The sequence below is a fragment of the Artemia franciscana genome, chromosome 19 (genome assembly GCF_032884065.1).
Source record: "Artemia franciscana chromosome 19, ASM3288406v1, whole genome shotgun sequence".
NCBI lineage: Eukaryota > Metazoa > Arthropoda > Branchiopoda > Anostraca > Artemiidae > Artemia > Artemia franciscana.
In genome coordinates, this window is record NC_088881.1 from 1,815,640 (window position 1) to 1,832,141 (window position 16,502).

The 16,502-nt window shown below is 37.2% G+C and overlaps 1 protein-coding gene across 1 annotated transcript in view; it reads left to right on the forward strand.

Annotated features, from left to right (window-relative positions):
• Positions 1–16,502, forward strand: part of LOC136039158 (uncharacterized) — a 49,299-nt gene that overhangs the window by 8,635 nt on the left and 24,162 nt on the right. The window contains exon 2 of the mRNA XM_065722663.1: positions 2,851–3,013. Coding sequence (XP_065578735.1) covers positions 2,851–3,013 — 163 coding nt within the window. The remainder of the gene's footprint in view (positions 1–2,850; positions 3,014–16,502) is intronic.

The window sequence follows — 16,502 nt, forward strand, 5'->3', positions numbered from 1 at the left end:
ATTTCCAACAGCAGGCTGTACAACAAATGTGGTTCAATCCTGCTTTCTAGGGCTATAATGAAAGAAAGGTTGAAATGACTAGGACATGTTCTGTGGATGAAGGATGATAGATTGCCATAGATTGTCCTTTCCAGACAACTGTCTAGGGCTAAACAGAAGGCAGATCTTCGTTGTATGGGATAGGAGGATGTCATAAAGGAAGAGTCAAAGTGAATGGGAACATTCTTTGAGGGTGCAAAGAGGGAGATTTTGAATGGATTGGGATGGAGGACCAGCATGCGTAGCTGCATTGGCCTCAGGCAGCTTGGTCTTGCAGTGAGTTGTTACTAGTAGCAGTAACATTTGATCTGCTTGGCTCTAGACCTGTTCTTTTAGTTTGATTACCTATATATCCTAAAGTTAAACACGGAAACGCCAGGGTGCAAGCTGTATTGTCACAAATGGGACTCCAAGTAATAAAAAAATGAGTATAAAAATAGCAATCTAAGGATGCCTCTCCTTTTGTTTTAGCATGTCTCCCTCTGGATAGCTACTACCCTTCATATTTAACCTTCTTGATTGCTAACTTATTATAACTCATTGCTTTCGGGGATCTAGCGCTGATTGATATAATAGGCCTATTTGACCAAACAGTAAATTTACATTTTTCCCTATTACTTAGCTGGGTAAAGGATAAAAACAAAAATTTTCTATTTTTTACAAATATTTAAAGGGACACCTTGTTCCTTATTGTCTTCCAGTAGAAAACGCTTTTCAAAGATTTTGAAAACATATTCCTAAAAGTGTATTGTTTCCCTCAAGCCACCTCCCCCCTTGATAGATCAATAAACTTCCCATTATAAACATTCGCACTAGTCTTTAATGTACCACAAGTATTTTGTCCTACCAATCAATTAGCCTTTGAAGTGAAAAATAATAAAGAAGGAAAGGCCAATACTATTGAAAAATATAGCTTGAATATAAATTGAGTAATTAGCCTGGAGTGCGGTCAGGAGGGAGGGTAATATGTAACAGGGGATTTGAAACTGAAAAGTATGCAGGTTTACACCAGCAGTGTTTGAACAGATCTCATGAAACAATTGACAATAAATGATACCGGTATGGCTTGGAATGTCTTGAAAACATGGGTGGATGCCATGAAAATCAAATTTTTAATCTGCAGTAAAACATTATAATTACCAGTATTATGTTTACTTAGGCCAATATCCTTTTGGATTACAGGAAAAAAAAAGAATAAAAATCCTGTAGTGAATACTGTTTTGTGAGGACTGGAGAGAAGTAATTTTCCCCCTTTTCCCCCATACAACAAAATTCTAAGTCTCCCCTCTAAAAAGAATAAAGCTTTACCTGAAAGTTCTATTTGCATCTCCATGCTCTGACTCAAAATAGCGCATACCTACTATACTATAAAATTTTTCAATGTCTAGCAAATTTTTTTTTTTATCATCACTTTTTACAAAGCGTTTTAAAATTTTCATTTATTACTAGCTGCGATTTGCCCTTTACGTAAAGGGCAAATTGCCCTTTTGCGATTTTCCTTGGAGAGCAACCATGTTGCTGATGTGAAATCTTCATAATGGGGTTTAGTCCCTTGCCTTTGGGCTCCAGGCACAAAAAAAGTAGGTTAGCAATGTCGTACTAAGGATAGTGAAAATGAAAGCCGATTTTTCGACTTGGTTAAGTGGAAACTTATCCAACCTTATATATCTAAAACCGACAAGGAACAATCGTTATATTAATTTTAAGGAAAAAAACCCTATGCAGTTACTGGTAGAAAAGAGCCATAATATATCTTAAAGAGCCATAATATATCTTAAAGAGCCATAAAATATCTCAAAGAGCCGTAATACAAATCTCAAAGAGCCACGAAATCAGTATGTTAACTTTTACTGAAAAAGACCCTGTATGTAGTTATGCAGTTTTTGGTAAAATTAGAAGATTAGAAGAACGAAAATTAGAAGAACTAGGGTATTTTTAATGAAATAGATCTCAAAATATAGTTGTGCAGTTTTGGTAGTAAAGGGACATAATATATCATAAAGAGCCATGATATATCTTAAAAAATCAGAAGAAATGGGGAATTTTTAACGAAATATATCTCAAAATGCAGTTGTGCAGACCTATAATATATCTTAAAGAGCCGTAATATAAACCTCAAAGAGCCACGAAATCAGTATATTAACTTTTACTGAAAAAGACCCTGTATGTAGTTATGCAGTTTTTGGTAGCAGCATGAGCCAACTTTAAAATAAGAAATATGACGAAGTAGCAAAAATGAGCTAAAAATGGACCAAATGCTTGAAAAGGAGTAGCTTTCTGATGAAGGTGTAGTTGTTGTTGAATCTGCTCAGGTGAATTTGTTCAATTTACTTACTCGTTTTCATGCTTCGACATGGCAACACTGATGACAATGTGGCACTGCCTTCAATGCTTTATAGTTTTGAAACAAATAGAAAATTTTCTTTTAAAAATGTTTTCTGTTATGAATAGACATAAGATGGGTCTAGGTGCTATATATGTTTTTAATATGGTACTTTAATATGTACCTTGGTACTTCAATGATTCAATCAAGATCTGTATTTATGGCAGAGTCATATCCAGGATTTTGTTCGGGGGGAGGGGTACAGATAAACTATTAAAAATTTGTTTATAAGCATTTTTATAACGTTTTTACGAGTTAGGCAACATTTTTTTAGTGGAGGGGTTCAAATTCCCTAAATACAGTCTTGATTTATGGGTAATAGTCTTAGTAGACTCTATTAGAGGTTTTCAAGCAATTTCCTTATGAAAAGAGTAGGAGTTGAATGCCATATATAACTTATGATTTTGCTACAAGTTGCTTATGCTCAGTTTCAGGAATTAACAAACCAACCGTTTTGAAGACCAGTACCTCTTTACTCTCCACACTGATTCCAGCTGATTCGAATTCAGGAAAGAAGAGTTTGTTCAAGATAAATAAAGCAGCGGCTAATCTCCGTGTCACTGATATAGAAAAAGCGAAGAAAAAAGGAAGGTTTGTTTTTCGAAATTTCATTATTTTTCTTGATATTAACAGTTTCTAAAGTCATAATTATAAGGGAGGGTAACAATCAAGCTTCGTGCAATTGACCATCAGAAAATATCATTTGACAGTAGGAGCGGAAGGGTGAAGTTTATTACTCGAGCCTTGGTAAAGTAACAAAGTCGTTTGCGGGGAAAATGTCGACATTAAGAAGTTTGGGTAAAATTCTAGTTAATTGACTTCTTGCTATCTCAGAAAGGGTTTAGGTTAGGAAAATGAATCTTTCAGGGGTGAATCTACAGACTAAAGTATGTTCCGAGAAGGTATTTTGAAGCAACTACCTCCACTCCTTCTCCCTCTAGAGGGCCCTGACCTTTGATGACCTTTATAAATATGTGTGTTATAAAAGTGAAACCTCGCAAAATAGATCTTCTGCTTAATTGAAGTACGACAAAATTGTTTTCAGCTTCATAACTTTGCTCAATTCCATTTTATAAGGTTTTAAAGATATCCAAATACATTTCCTAAATTTTGAAAAAAAAAAATAGATGTGGGTCAAAATTCTACTCAAATAACAGGAATTGCATTTTCAGAACTAAAGGCAGAAAAAAAGCAACTAGTAACTGAAAATTAGGGTAAAATGTTGTTTTGTCAAAATTTCAATAGGTATAGACCTTTCATGTAGGCAGATTTCAGGGCCCTCTAGAGGGAGAGGGAGTGGAGGTAGTTGCTTCAAAACACCTTCCCGGGACATACTTTAGCCTGTAGACCAATCCCTGAAAGTTTCATTTTCCTAACCTAAACCCTTTCCAAGATAGCAAGAAGTCAAATAACTAGAATTTTACCAGAAGTTTGGTTATGCATGTTGTCAGGCTAAGAACAAAAGGATGTATCACACATTTCTTTATTTGAAAATAAGTTAGAAAGTAATCCGTTCATGGCATTTGGAAAGATAGTTTCAGTTAATAGGAAATAGGGAAAACTGGCTCTTCTGGGGGTAATTATTAGAGCGCATTTAAGCCATGCTCAAAGCCATGTCAGCTCAAAGCTCAATAGCTCAATAACTCAATAGCTCAAATCCATGTGTTTCAGGAACTGGCTATAATTATTGCAGATGTTTCCCTAAATAAGCTGTTGAGCAAGACTGGTCCCATGCGAAGCTTGTTTTTTCTCTCATTTGGAATTTTTCATGTGCAGCATGAAAATGTGCTGCGTGGCCCTTTTGCGAGTTTCATGTGCAGCGTGGCCCTTTTTCGGCCACGACGAGGTATATTTACATAGACAAATACAGTTCAAATTTAGAGAAGATGGGACCTAAATTGTTCATTACATGTATTTTTTGGTCATAGTCTTCTGACCTTTCTAAAGAAAGGTGTGTTGGGACCCCTTAGCGTGGAAATAAGCATGTAGGCTAAGCATTACTACTACTACTAATAACTCACTGCAGCACCAACTAATTGACTAAGCATTACTCTATAGAATAGAATTTTATTTTAAAATTTCTATCACAGCATGGTTGCCGAATTTGAATTTTACGTCAAACAAGCACTGGTAAATATATATATATATATATATATATATATATATATATATATATATATATATATATATATATATATATATATATATATATATATATATCATCGAAAGAACTTGACGTTCATGTCAAACATAAAAGAGTCAACATATAGTTAAAAAGTCGGTAAAATTCTAGTTAATTGACTTCTTGCTATCTCAGAGAGGGTTAAGGTTTAGAAAATGAAACTTTCAAGGATGAATCTACAGACTACAGTATGTCCCAGGTAGGTATTTTGAAGCAACTAACTCCCCTCCTTCTCCCTCTAGATGGCCCTGACCTTTGATGACCTTTAAAAATATGTGTGCAATAAAAGTGAAACCTTGCAAAATAGATCTTCTGCTTAATTGAAGAATAACAAAATTGTTTTCAGCTTCATAACTTTGCTCAATTCTATTTTATAAGGTTTTAAAGTTAGCCTATGCAAATACATTTCTTAAATTTAGAAAAAAAAACAACAACATTGATATGGCTCAAAATTCTACTCAAATAACAGGAATTGCATTTTCAGAACTAAAGGCAGAAAAAAAGCAACTAGCAACTGAAAATTAAGGTAAAATGTTGTTTTGTCAAAATTTCAATAGGTTTAGACCCGTTATGCAGGCAATTTTCAGGGCCCTCTAGAGGGAGAAGGAGTAGAGGTGGGTACTTTAAAATACCTTCCCAGGACATTTAACCTGTAGACCCATGCCTAAAAGTTTCATTTTCCTAACCTAAACCCTTTCTGAGATAGCAAGAAGTCAATTAACTAGAATTTTACCAACAAGTCAAAAATGAAAATTAAATGAATAACAATTAAATTAATGAAAATACGTAAAAAAATGTGATTAGTCAATACTTAGTTAGAAAGTCAAAAATAAAAAAATAAATAGATAACAATAAAATTAATGACGATCTTTCCTGGCTATTGTATAAGTCAACAAAACTGAACAAAATTCTTCCGATATCTTTCATGCTTAGCGTGGATGGGAGTCAGTTTAGGGATTTCTTGGGATTTTATACGGGAAGGTCTGTTGCGGGCGGGAAGGTAGAGTTCGGGGATGATGGAACGTAATCAAGGAACAGATAGGTTCTTGGTACCGAAATGAAGGCATAGGAGGTTCCTTCTCTCAGCCAATATGGTGAGCTTGAACTTACCAAGTAGATAATGATATGGAACCCTCCCTTCACCCTTTATGATTGCTCGTTTTCGAACATTTTCAAACTTATAAATATACACTGAAGAAAGATCGAAAAATCACACTGGACAAGCAAACTCCAGTATTGGCTGAACACTACAAAGGTTAATTGGGGGCTTCCGAGAAGATCAGGACAAAGGATTCCCTTAGGCAAATATTGGTCAGTAATTATACCTTCTTGCAATTTTGCATAGGCTGTTTTCATCTGTTATCAAACTATTACATGATCAGTTTGAGCTACAATAGAGTTATCATGGGATCATTAATGTGAACTGGTGTCCAAAAGTGACGGGAAGACAAAATTCGAAATAAGATATTTTTCATTCACAATTTTGAGCGTAAGATGTGCTTGGTGACTATTAATTAATACTATGGAAATTGAAAATCGGGTTCAATGTCTCTTTGGTGTCTGCAATGGCGTATAATGCTTTGCTTGATGGTCTTTATTAGTCACTATTATGACAAGGTACAGCTAAAGTAGCTACTTTGACCAATGTTGGATGGGAACTTTTAGTAGCTAACAGTGCAATCAGGAAGTACTACTAAAAGCAAATTAGCATGTTATACGCTGTTACACCTCATCCTTAACCACAGAAAGATCATATTGAGGAAGTCATTGACTGTTCTCTTAAATTGGAGTCTGTTACAATTTCCTACAGTTCTGCTGGAGTTGCTATAATCGTTAGTTTGAGTTACAGCAGAGTAAGCAATTTTAACTGGTGTCCAAAAGTGATGGGAAGGCAAAATTCGAAACGAGATATTTTTCATACACTACTTTGAGCGTCATCTGTGCTTGGTGATTATTAATACTATGGAAATTGAAAATCGAGTTTAGTATCTCTTTCGTGTCTGCCATGGCGTATATAGCTTTGCTTGGGGATCTTTTTTTAGTCACTATTATGACAAGGTACAGCCAAAGTAGCCACTTTGACAGATGTTGGATGGGAACTTTTAGTAGTTAACAGTGCAATCAGGAAGTACTACTAAAAGCAAATTAGCATCCTATACGCTGTTATAACTCATCCTTAATTAAGATCATGTTGAGGAAGTCATTGAGGAAGTTCTCTTGAATTGGAGTCTGCTGTAGTTCCTTCTCTCATTTGACACAGTATTAAGATTTCTTCTAGCTGTTCAGTTCCATGAGAAAGATACTATAACCGAAAATTACCAGTCTTGTGATATTCTTTCCTTCTTTGGATGAAGGCACCAGCTGTGTTCAAAAGATGAGAGAAGAAGAAGGGTTTGAAGAAATATGGATTAATGAAGAAGAGCATAGAAGAGCTATTAGGATTTGAGACTAAAGTAAGACTAAATGCAATAAACAAATGGATCAATGGCTGATCGTGTTGATTGATGTAAATTTTCTGTCCTAAGACGATCAACATCAGTAAAAGAAAACCTACGGAGGTTATTTCTGGTGATTATTGATCAAGTGCACTCGGAGCATAGGTGATTCAGAGAAAGTTCGCTTGGATTTGTGCTTTTTGCTGACAGTGTAAAAGACAATGTGTTCGTGGCCAATGTCTGCCTCAGACCACTGGCAAAGTTGCGATTAATGAGAAAGAGCATATAAGAGCTATTAGGATGTGAGACTAGAGTGAGACTAAATGCAAATGGATCAATGGCTGATCAAGTTGATTAATGTAAATTTTCTGTCCTTAGCTGATAAACTTCAGTAAAAGAAAACCTGCGGAGGTTATTTCTGATGATTATTGATCAAGTGCACTTGGAGCATGGGTGATTCAGAGAAAGTTCGTTTGGATTTTTGCTTTTTTCTGACGGTGTAAAAGACAATGTATTCGTGGCCGAAGTCTGCCTCAGACCACTTTTGCTGACAGTGTGCTTTTTGCCGACAGCGTTTGTGGTTTTTTCTGACAGTGTAAAAGACAATGTATTCGTGGCCAAAGTCTGCCTCAGACGACTTTTGCTGACAGTGTTCTTTTTGCTGACAGTGTAAAAGACAATGTATTCGTGGCCAAAGTCTGCCTCAGACCACTTTTGCTGACAGTGTAAAAGACAATGTATTCGTGGCCAAAGTCTGCCTCAGACCACTTTTGCTGACAGTGTGCTTTTTGCCGACAGTGTTTGTGGTTTTTTTCTGACAGTGTAAAAGACAATATATTCGTGACCAAAGTCTGCCTCAGACCACTTTTCCTGACAGTGTAAAAGACAATGTATTTTGGCCAAAGTCTGCCTCAGACCACTTTTGCTGACAGTGTGCTTTTTGCCGACAGTGTTTGTGGTTTTTTCTGACAGTGTAAAAGACAATGTATTCGTGGCCAAAGTCTGCCTCAGACCACTTTTCCTGACAGTGTAAAAGACAATGTATTTTGGCCAAAGTCTGCCTCAGACCACTTTTGCTGACAGTGTAAAAGACAATGTATTCGTGGCCAAAGTCTGCGTCAGACCACTTTTGCTGACAGTGTGCTTTTCGCCGACAGTGTTTGTGGTTTTTTCTGACAGTGTAAAAGACAATATATTCGTGGCCAAAGTCTGCCTCAGACCACTTTTCCTGGCAGTGTAAAAGACAATGTATTTTGGCCAAAGTCTGCCTCAGACCACTTTTGCTGACAGTGTGCTTTTTGCCGACAGTGTTTGTGGTTTTTTCTGACAGTGTAAAAGACAATATATTCGTGGCCAAAGTCTGCCTCAGACCACTTTTCCTGACAGTGTAAAAGACAATGTATTTTGGCCAAAGTCTGCCTCAGACCACTTTTGCTGACAGTGTAAAAGACAATGTATTCGTGGCCAAAGTCTGCGTCAGACCACTTTTGCTGACAGTGTGCTTTTCGCCGACAGTGTTTGTGGTTTTTTCTGACAGTGTAAAAGACAATATATTCGTGGCCAAAGCCTGCCTCAGACCACTTTTCCTGACAGTGTAAAAGACAATGTATTTTGGCCAAAGTCTGCCTCAGACCACTTTTGCTGACAGTGTAAAAGACAATGTATTCGTGGCCAAAGTCTGCCTCAGACCACTTTTGCTGACAGTGTGCTTTTCGCCGACAGTGTTTGTGGTTTTTTCTGACAGTGTAAAAGAAAATATATTCGTGGCCAAAGTCTGCCTCAGACCACTTTTCCTGACAGTGTAAAAGACAATGTATTTTGGCCAAAGTCTGCCTCAGACCACTTTTGCTGACAGTGTGCTTTTTGCCGACAGTGTTTGTGGTTTTTTCTGACAGTGTAAAAGACAATATATTCGTGACCAAAGTCTGCCTCAGACCACTTTTCCTGACAGTGTAAAAGACAATGTATTTTGGCCAAAGTCTGCCTCAGACCACTTTTGCTGACAGTGTAAAAGACAATGTATTCGTGGCCAAAGTCTGCCTCAGACCACTTTTACTGACAGTGTAAAAGACAATGTATTTTGGCCAAAGTCTGCCTCAGACCACTTTTGCTGACAGTGTGCTTTTCGCCGACAGTGTTTGTGGTTTTTTCTGACAGTGTAAAAGACAATATATTCGTGACCAAAGTCTGTCTCAGACCACTTTTCCTGACAGTGTAAAAGACAATGTATTTTGGCCAAAGTCTGCCTCAGACCACTTTTGCTGACAGTGTGCTTTTTGCTGACAGTGTTTGTGGTTTTTTCTCACAGTGTAAAAGACAATATATTCGTGGCCAAAGTCTGCCTCAGACCACTTTTCCTAACAGTGTAAAAGACAATGTATTTTGGCCAAAGTCTGCCTCAGACCACTTTTGCTGACAGTGTAAAAGACAATGTATTCGTGGCCAAAGTCTGCGTCAGACCACTTTTGCTGACAGTGTGCTTTTCGCCGACAGTGTTTGTGGTTTTTTCTGACAGTGTAAAAGACAATATATTCGTGGCCAAAGTCTGCCTCAGACCACTTTTCCTGGCAGTGTAAAAGACAATGTATTTTGGCCAAAGTCTGCCTCAGACCACTTTTGCTGACAGTGTGCTTTTTGCCGACAGTGTTTGTGGTTTTTTCTGACAGTGTAAAAGACAATATATTCGTGGCCAAAGTCTGCCTCAGACCACTTTTCCTGACAGTGTAAAAGACAATGTATTTTGGCCAAAGTCTGCCTCAGACCACTTTTGCTGACAGTGTGCTTTTTGCCGACAGTGTTTGTGGTTTTTTCTAACAGTGTAAAAGACAATGTATTCGTGGCCAAAGTCTGCCTCAGACCACTTTTGCTGACAGTGTAAAAGACAATGTATTCTTGGCCAAAGTCTGCCTCAGACCACTTTTGCTGACAGTGTAAAAGACAATGTATTCGTGGCCAAAGTCTGCCTCAGACCACTTTTGCTGACAGTGTAAAAGACAATGTATTCTTGGCCAATGCTTTTTGCCGACAGTGTTTGTGGTTTTTTCTGACAGTGTAAAAGACAATGTATTTGTGGCCAAAGTCTGCCTCAGACGACTTTTGCTGACAGTGTAAAAGACAATGTATTCGTGGCCAAAGTCTGCCTCAGACCACTTTTGCTGACAGTGTTCTTTTTGCCAACAGTGTTTGTGGTTTTTTCTGACAGTGTAAAAGACAATGTATTCGTGGCCAAAGTCTGCCTCAGACCACTTTTGCTGACAGTGTAAAAGACAATGTATTCGTGGCCAAAGTCTGCCTCAGACCACTTTTTCTGACAGTGTAAAAGACAATGTATTCGTGGCCAAAGTCTGCCTCAGACCACTTTTGCTGACAGTGTAAAAGACAATGTATTCGTGGCCAAAGTCTGCCTCAGACCACTTTTGCTGACAGTGTAAAAGACAATGTATTCGTGGCCAAAGTCTGCCTCAGACCACTTTTGCTGACAGTGTAAAAGACAATGTATTCGTGGCCAAAGTCTGCCTCAGACCACTTTTGCTGACAGTGTAAAAGACAATGTATTCGTGGCCAAAGTCTGCCTCAGACCACTTTTTCTGACAGTGTAAAAGACAATGTATTCGTGGCCAAAGTCTGCCTCAGACCACTTTTGCTGACAGTGTGCTTTTTGCCGACAGTGTTTGTGGTTTTTTCTGACAGTGTAAAAGACAATGTATTCGTGGCCAAAGTCTGCCTCAGACCACTTTTGCTGACAGTGTAAAAGACAATGTATTCGTGGCCAAAGTCTGCCTCAGACCACTTTTGCTGACAGTGTGCTTTTTGCCGACAGTGTTTGTGGTTTTTTCTGACAGTGTAAAAGACAATGTATTCGTGGCCAAAGTCTGCCTCAGACCACTTTTGCTGACAGTGTAAAAGACAATGTATTCGTGGCCAATGTCTGCCTCAGACCACTTGCAAAGTTGCTTTGATCCTGTATCTGCTTTGATGACCAAAATGATGATATATTTATTTAAAGTGCCGAAACCCTATAATGCCTTATTATACATTCCATTAGATTATACTATACTATATATATACTTTTTACATTCCATTACACATTGCATTATACTATTATACTTTTTTTTACATTCCAGGTCATATTTTTTTTTTATTTCTGTTCCAAGGGGGCATTAGCCTTTCGTAAGCAAGAAACGTAGCCTATTAGTAACCTATCTCTTTTTGGAATTTTCCTCATTTTTTTCCTTAGTGCTTAGCCTCTAAGTGTTTAACGAACTCCGTTTTTTAAGCATTAATTTTTTCTGTTTTAATATGGACAAATGATTAAAAACCCAGTGAAATATTTACTCACAAATAAATGTTATATAATTTTAAATACATTTTAAAAAAAATACGGGGACATCTTCTTACACCTCCCTCTCCCCTTTCGTCGATATTTCAAAATTTTTACGATATTTCTTGACTTCTTTTTATTTGTTATATACTATGTCTATCTATTTTTTTAAGTTTTGCTACCCCTCTACCTCGGGATGTAACCCACGAAATATATTTTTCGCTCGTGCTTACAGAGAAGTACCTGTAATGTTTTATTAATTCATTAATCCCGTTTTTTTTTAGTTTGCCTGCAAAACCAAATTTGTCAAGTAAAATTTCTCATTTGCCTTCCACCTGGGTCCTACTCTAATTTCATTTATACGACCAAATATTCCTTGATTTTTTAGTTTTTTTTTAGTTTGCCTACAAAACCAAATTTGTCAAGTAAAATTGCTCATTTGCCTTCCACTTGGGTACTACTCTAATTTCATTTATACGACGAAATATTCCTTTATTTTTTAGTTTTGAGGCACTTGATATTAACCAAGTGACATATAGCGATCGCAAATTCTGTCGGTCTGTCTGTCCCGGTTTTGCTACTTTAGGCACTTCCAGGTAAGCTAGGAGGGTGAAATTTGGCAGGCATATCAGGGAACGGACCAGATTAAATTAGAAATAGTCGTTTTCCCGATTTGACCATCTGGGGGGGGGGGCAGTGGGGGCCGATTAATTCGGAAAAAATAGAAAAAATGAAGTATTTTTAACTTACGAACGTGTAATGGGATCTTAATGAAATTTGAAGTTTGGAAGGATATTGTGTCCCAGAGCTCCTATTTTAAATCCCGACCAGATCCGGTGACATTGGGGGGAGTTGGAGGGGGGAACCTAAAATCATGGAAAACGCTTAGAGTGGAGGGATCGGGATGAAACTTGGTGGGAAAAATAATCACAAGTTCTAGATTCGTTATCGACATAACCGGAACGGATCTGCTCTATTTGGGAGAGTTGGGGGGGGGAGGGTTAATTCTGAAAAATTAGAAAAAAATGAGGTATTTTTAACTTACGAAGGAGTGATCGGATCTTAATGAAATTTGAAATTTGGAAGGATATCGTGTCTCAGAGCTCTTACTTTAAATCCCAACTGGATCCGGTGACATTGGGGGATTGAGGGGGGACCTAAAATTTTGGAAAACAATTAAAGTTGAGGGATCGGGATGAAACTTGGTGTGAAAAATAAGCACAAGTCCTAGATACGTTATTGACATAACCGGAACGGATCCACTCTCTTTGGGAGAGTTCAGTGGGGGAGGAGGGTTAATTCTGAAAAATTAGAAAAAATGAGGTATTTTTAACTTACGAAGGAGTGATCGGATCTTAATGAAATTTGATGTTTGGAAGGATATCGTGTCTCAGAGCTCTTATTTTAAGTCCCGACCGGATCTGGTGACATTGGGGGGAGTTGGGTGGGGGAACCTAAAATATTGGAAAACGCTTAGAGTGGAGGGATCGAGATGAAACTCGGTGATAAAAATAATCATAAGTCCTAGATATGTGATTGACATAACTGGAACGAATCCGCTCTCTTCGGGGGAGTTGGGGGGAGGAGGGTTAATTCTGAAAAAAATGAGGTATTTTTAACTTACGACGGAGTGATCGGATCTTATTGAAATTTGATGTTTAGAAGGATATCATGTCTCAGACATCCCGACCAGATCCGGTTAAGTGGAAGTTGGGGGGGACCTAAAATCTTGGAAAACGCTTAGAGTATAGGGATTGGGATGAAACTTGGTGGAAAAAATAAGCACAAGTCCTAGATACGGGATTGACATAACCGGAACGGATCTGCTCTTTTTCGGGAGTTGGGTGGGGGGGGGATTAATTCTAAAAAATGAGGTATTTTTAAATTATGAAAGAGTGATCGTATCTTACTGAAATTTCATATTTAGAAGGACCTCGAGACTCAGATCTCTTATTTTAAATCTCGACCGGATCCAGTGTCATTAGGGGGGGGGGGACCGGAAATCTTGGAAAACGTCTAAAGTGGAGAGATCATGATGAAACTTGGTGGAAAGAATAAGCTTAAGTCCAAGATAGGTGACTGATATGACCAGACCGGATCCGCTTTCTTTAGTTGAGTCGGGGGGGGGAAGTAATTCGGAAAAATCAGAAAAAAATGAGGTATTTGTAACTTACGAACGGGTGATCAGACCTTAATGGAATTTGATATCTTGAGAAATCTTGTGCTGTAGAACTCTCATTTTAAATCCCGACCAGATGCGGTGACATTAAAGGGAGTTGTAGGGGGAAACCGGGATTCTTTGAAAACGTGATAATCGAAGTATCTTACGAATGGGTGATCGGATCTTAATGAAACTTGATACATAGAAGAATCTTATGTCTCAGATACCATTTTCAATTCGAATAGGATCCAGGGACATAGAGGGTTGGAGGGGGGAAACATAAATCTTGGAGACTGGAAATCTTGGAAAACGCTTAGATTGGAGAGATCGGGATGAAACTTGATGGGAAGAATAAGCATAAGTTATAGATACGAGATAGACATAATTGGTACGGATCCGTTCTCTTTGGGGGAGCTTGGAGTTATTAATTGGGAAAAATTAGAAAAATTGAGATATTTTTAACTTAAGAATGGGTGACTGGATCTTAATGAAATTTGATAATTAGAAGGAACTCATGTCTCAGAGCTCTTCTTTTAAATCCCGACCAGATTTGTTGACATTGGGGGGACTGGAGGGGAAACCGGAAATCTTGGAAAACGCGTATAAGTGTCGTAGATACGTAATTGACGTAACCGGACTGAATCCGCTCTTTTTAGGGGAGTTGGGTTGTGGGGTTCAGTCCTTTGTCGAGTTTAGTGCTTCTGGACGTGCTAGGACGATGAAAATTGGTACGCTTGTCAGGGAGCTGCACAAATTGACTTGATAAAGTCGTTTTCCCCGATTCGACCATCTGGAGGGGCTGAAGAAAGATGAAAAATTAGAAAAATTGAGGTATTTTTAACTTACAAGTGGGAGATCGGATCTTAATGAATTTTGATATTTAGAAGGACCTCGTGACTCAGAGCTCTAATTTCAATTATACTATCAACGATCAAATATTTCTTGATTTTTTAGTTTTTTTAGTTTGCTCATTTGCTCAAAACCATTTGCTCATTTGCCTTCCACTCCGGCTCTACTCTAATTTCATTTGTACGACCAATTATTCCTTGATTTTTTAGTTTGCTCATTTGCCTGCAAAACCATTTGCTCATTTGCCTTCCACTCGGGTTCTACTCTAATTTCATTTGCACGACCATATATTCCTTGATTTTTTAGTTTTTTTAGTTTGCTCATTTGCTCAAAACCATTTGCTCATTTGCCTTCCACTCGGGTTCTACTCTAATTTCATTTGTACGACCAAATATTCCTTGATTTTTTAGTTTGCTCATTTGCCTGCAAAACCATTTGCTCATTTGCCTTCCACTCGGGTTCTACTCTAATTTCATTTGCACGACCATATATTCCTTGATTTTTTAGTTTTTTTTAGTTTGCTCATTTGCTCAAAACCATTTGCTCATTTGCCTTCCACTCGGGTTCTACTCTAATTTCATTTGTACGACCAAATATTCCTTGATTTTTTAGTTTTTTTTTAGTTTGCCTGCAAAATCATTTGCTCATTTGCCTTCCACTCGGGTTCTACTCTAATTTCATTTGTACGACCAAATATTCCTTGATTTTTTAGTTTTTTTTAGTTTGCTCATTTGCTCAAAACCATTTGCTCATTTGCCTTCCACTCGGGTTCTACTCTAATTTCATTTGTACGACCAAATATTCCTTGATTTTTTAGTTTTTTTTTTAGTTTGCCTGCAAAACCATTTGCTCATTTGCCACCCACTCGGGTTCTACTCTAATTTCATTTGTACAACCAAATATTCTTGATTTTTTAGTTTTTTTTTAGTTTGCTCATTTGCTCAAAACCATTTGCTCATTTGCCTTCCACTCGGGTTCTACTCTAATTTCATTTGCACGACCATATATTCCTTGATTTTTTAGTTTTTTTTAGTTTGCTCATTTGCTCAAAACCATTTGCTCATTTGCCTTCCACTCGGGTTCTACTCTAATTTCATTTGTACGACCAATTATTCTTGATTTATTAGTTTTTTTTTTAGTTTGCTCATTTGCTCAAAACCATTTGCTCATTTGCCTTCCACTCGGGTTCTACTCTAATTTCATTTGTACGACCAAATATTCTTGATTTTTTATTTTTTTTTATTTTTAGTTTGCTCATTTGCTCAAAACCATTTGCTCATTTGCCTTCCACTCGGGTTCTACTCTAATTTCATTTGTACGACCAAATATTCTTTGGTTTTTTAGTTTTTTTTTTAGTTTGCCTGCGAAACCAAATTTGTCAAGTAAAATTGCTCATTTGCCTTCTACTTGCGTTTTACTCTAATTTCATTTATACGACCAAATATTCCTTGATTTTTCATTTTTTTTTTTAGTTTGCCTGCAAAACCAAATTTGTCAATTAAAATTGCTCATTTGCCTTCTACTTGCGTCCTACTCTAATTTCATTTATACGACCAAATATTCCTTGATTTTTCATTTTTTTTTTAGTTTGCCTGCAAAACCAAATTTGTCAAGTAAAATTGCTCATTTGCCTTCTACTTGCGTCCTACTCTAATTTCATTTATACGACCAAATATTCCTTGATTTTTCATTTTTTTTTAGTTTGCCTGCGAAACCAAATTTGTCAAGTAAAATTGCTCATTTGCCTTCTACTTGCGTTTTACTCTAATTTCATTTATACGACCAAATATTCCTTGATTTTTCATTTTTTTTTTAGTTTGCCTGCAAAACCAAATTTGTCAAGTAAAATTGCTCATTTGCCTTCTACTTGCGTCCTACTCTAATTTCATTTATACGACCAAATATTCCTTGATTTTTCAGGGTTTTTTTTAGTTTGCCTGCAAAACCAAATTTGTCAAGTAAAATTGCTCATTTGCCTTCTACTTGCGTCCTACTCTAATTTCATTTATACGACCAAATATTCCTTGATTTTTCATTTTTTTTTAGTTTGCCTGCGAAACCAAATTTGTCAAGTAAAATTGCTCATTTGCCTTCTACTTGCGTTTTACTCTAATTTCATTTATACGACCAAA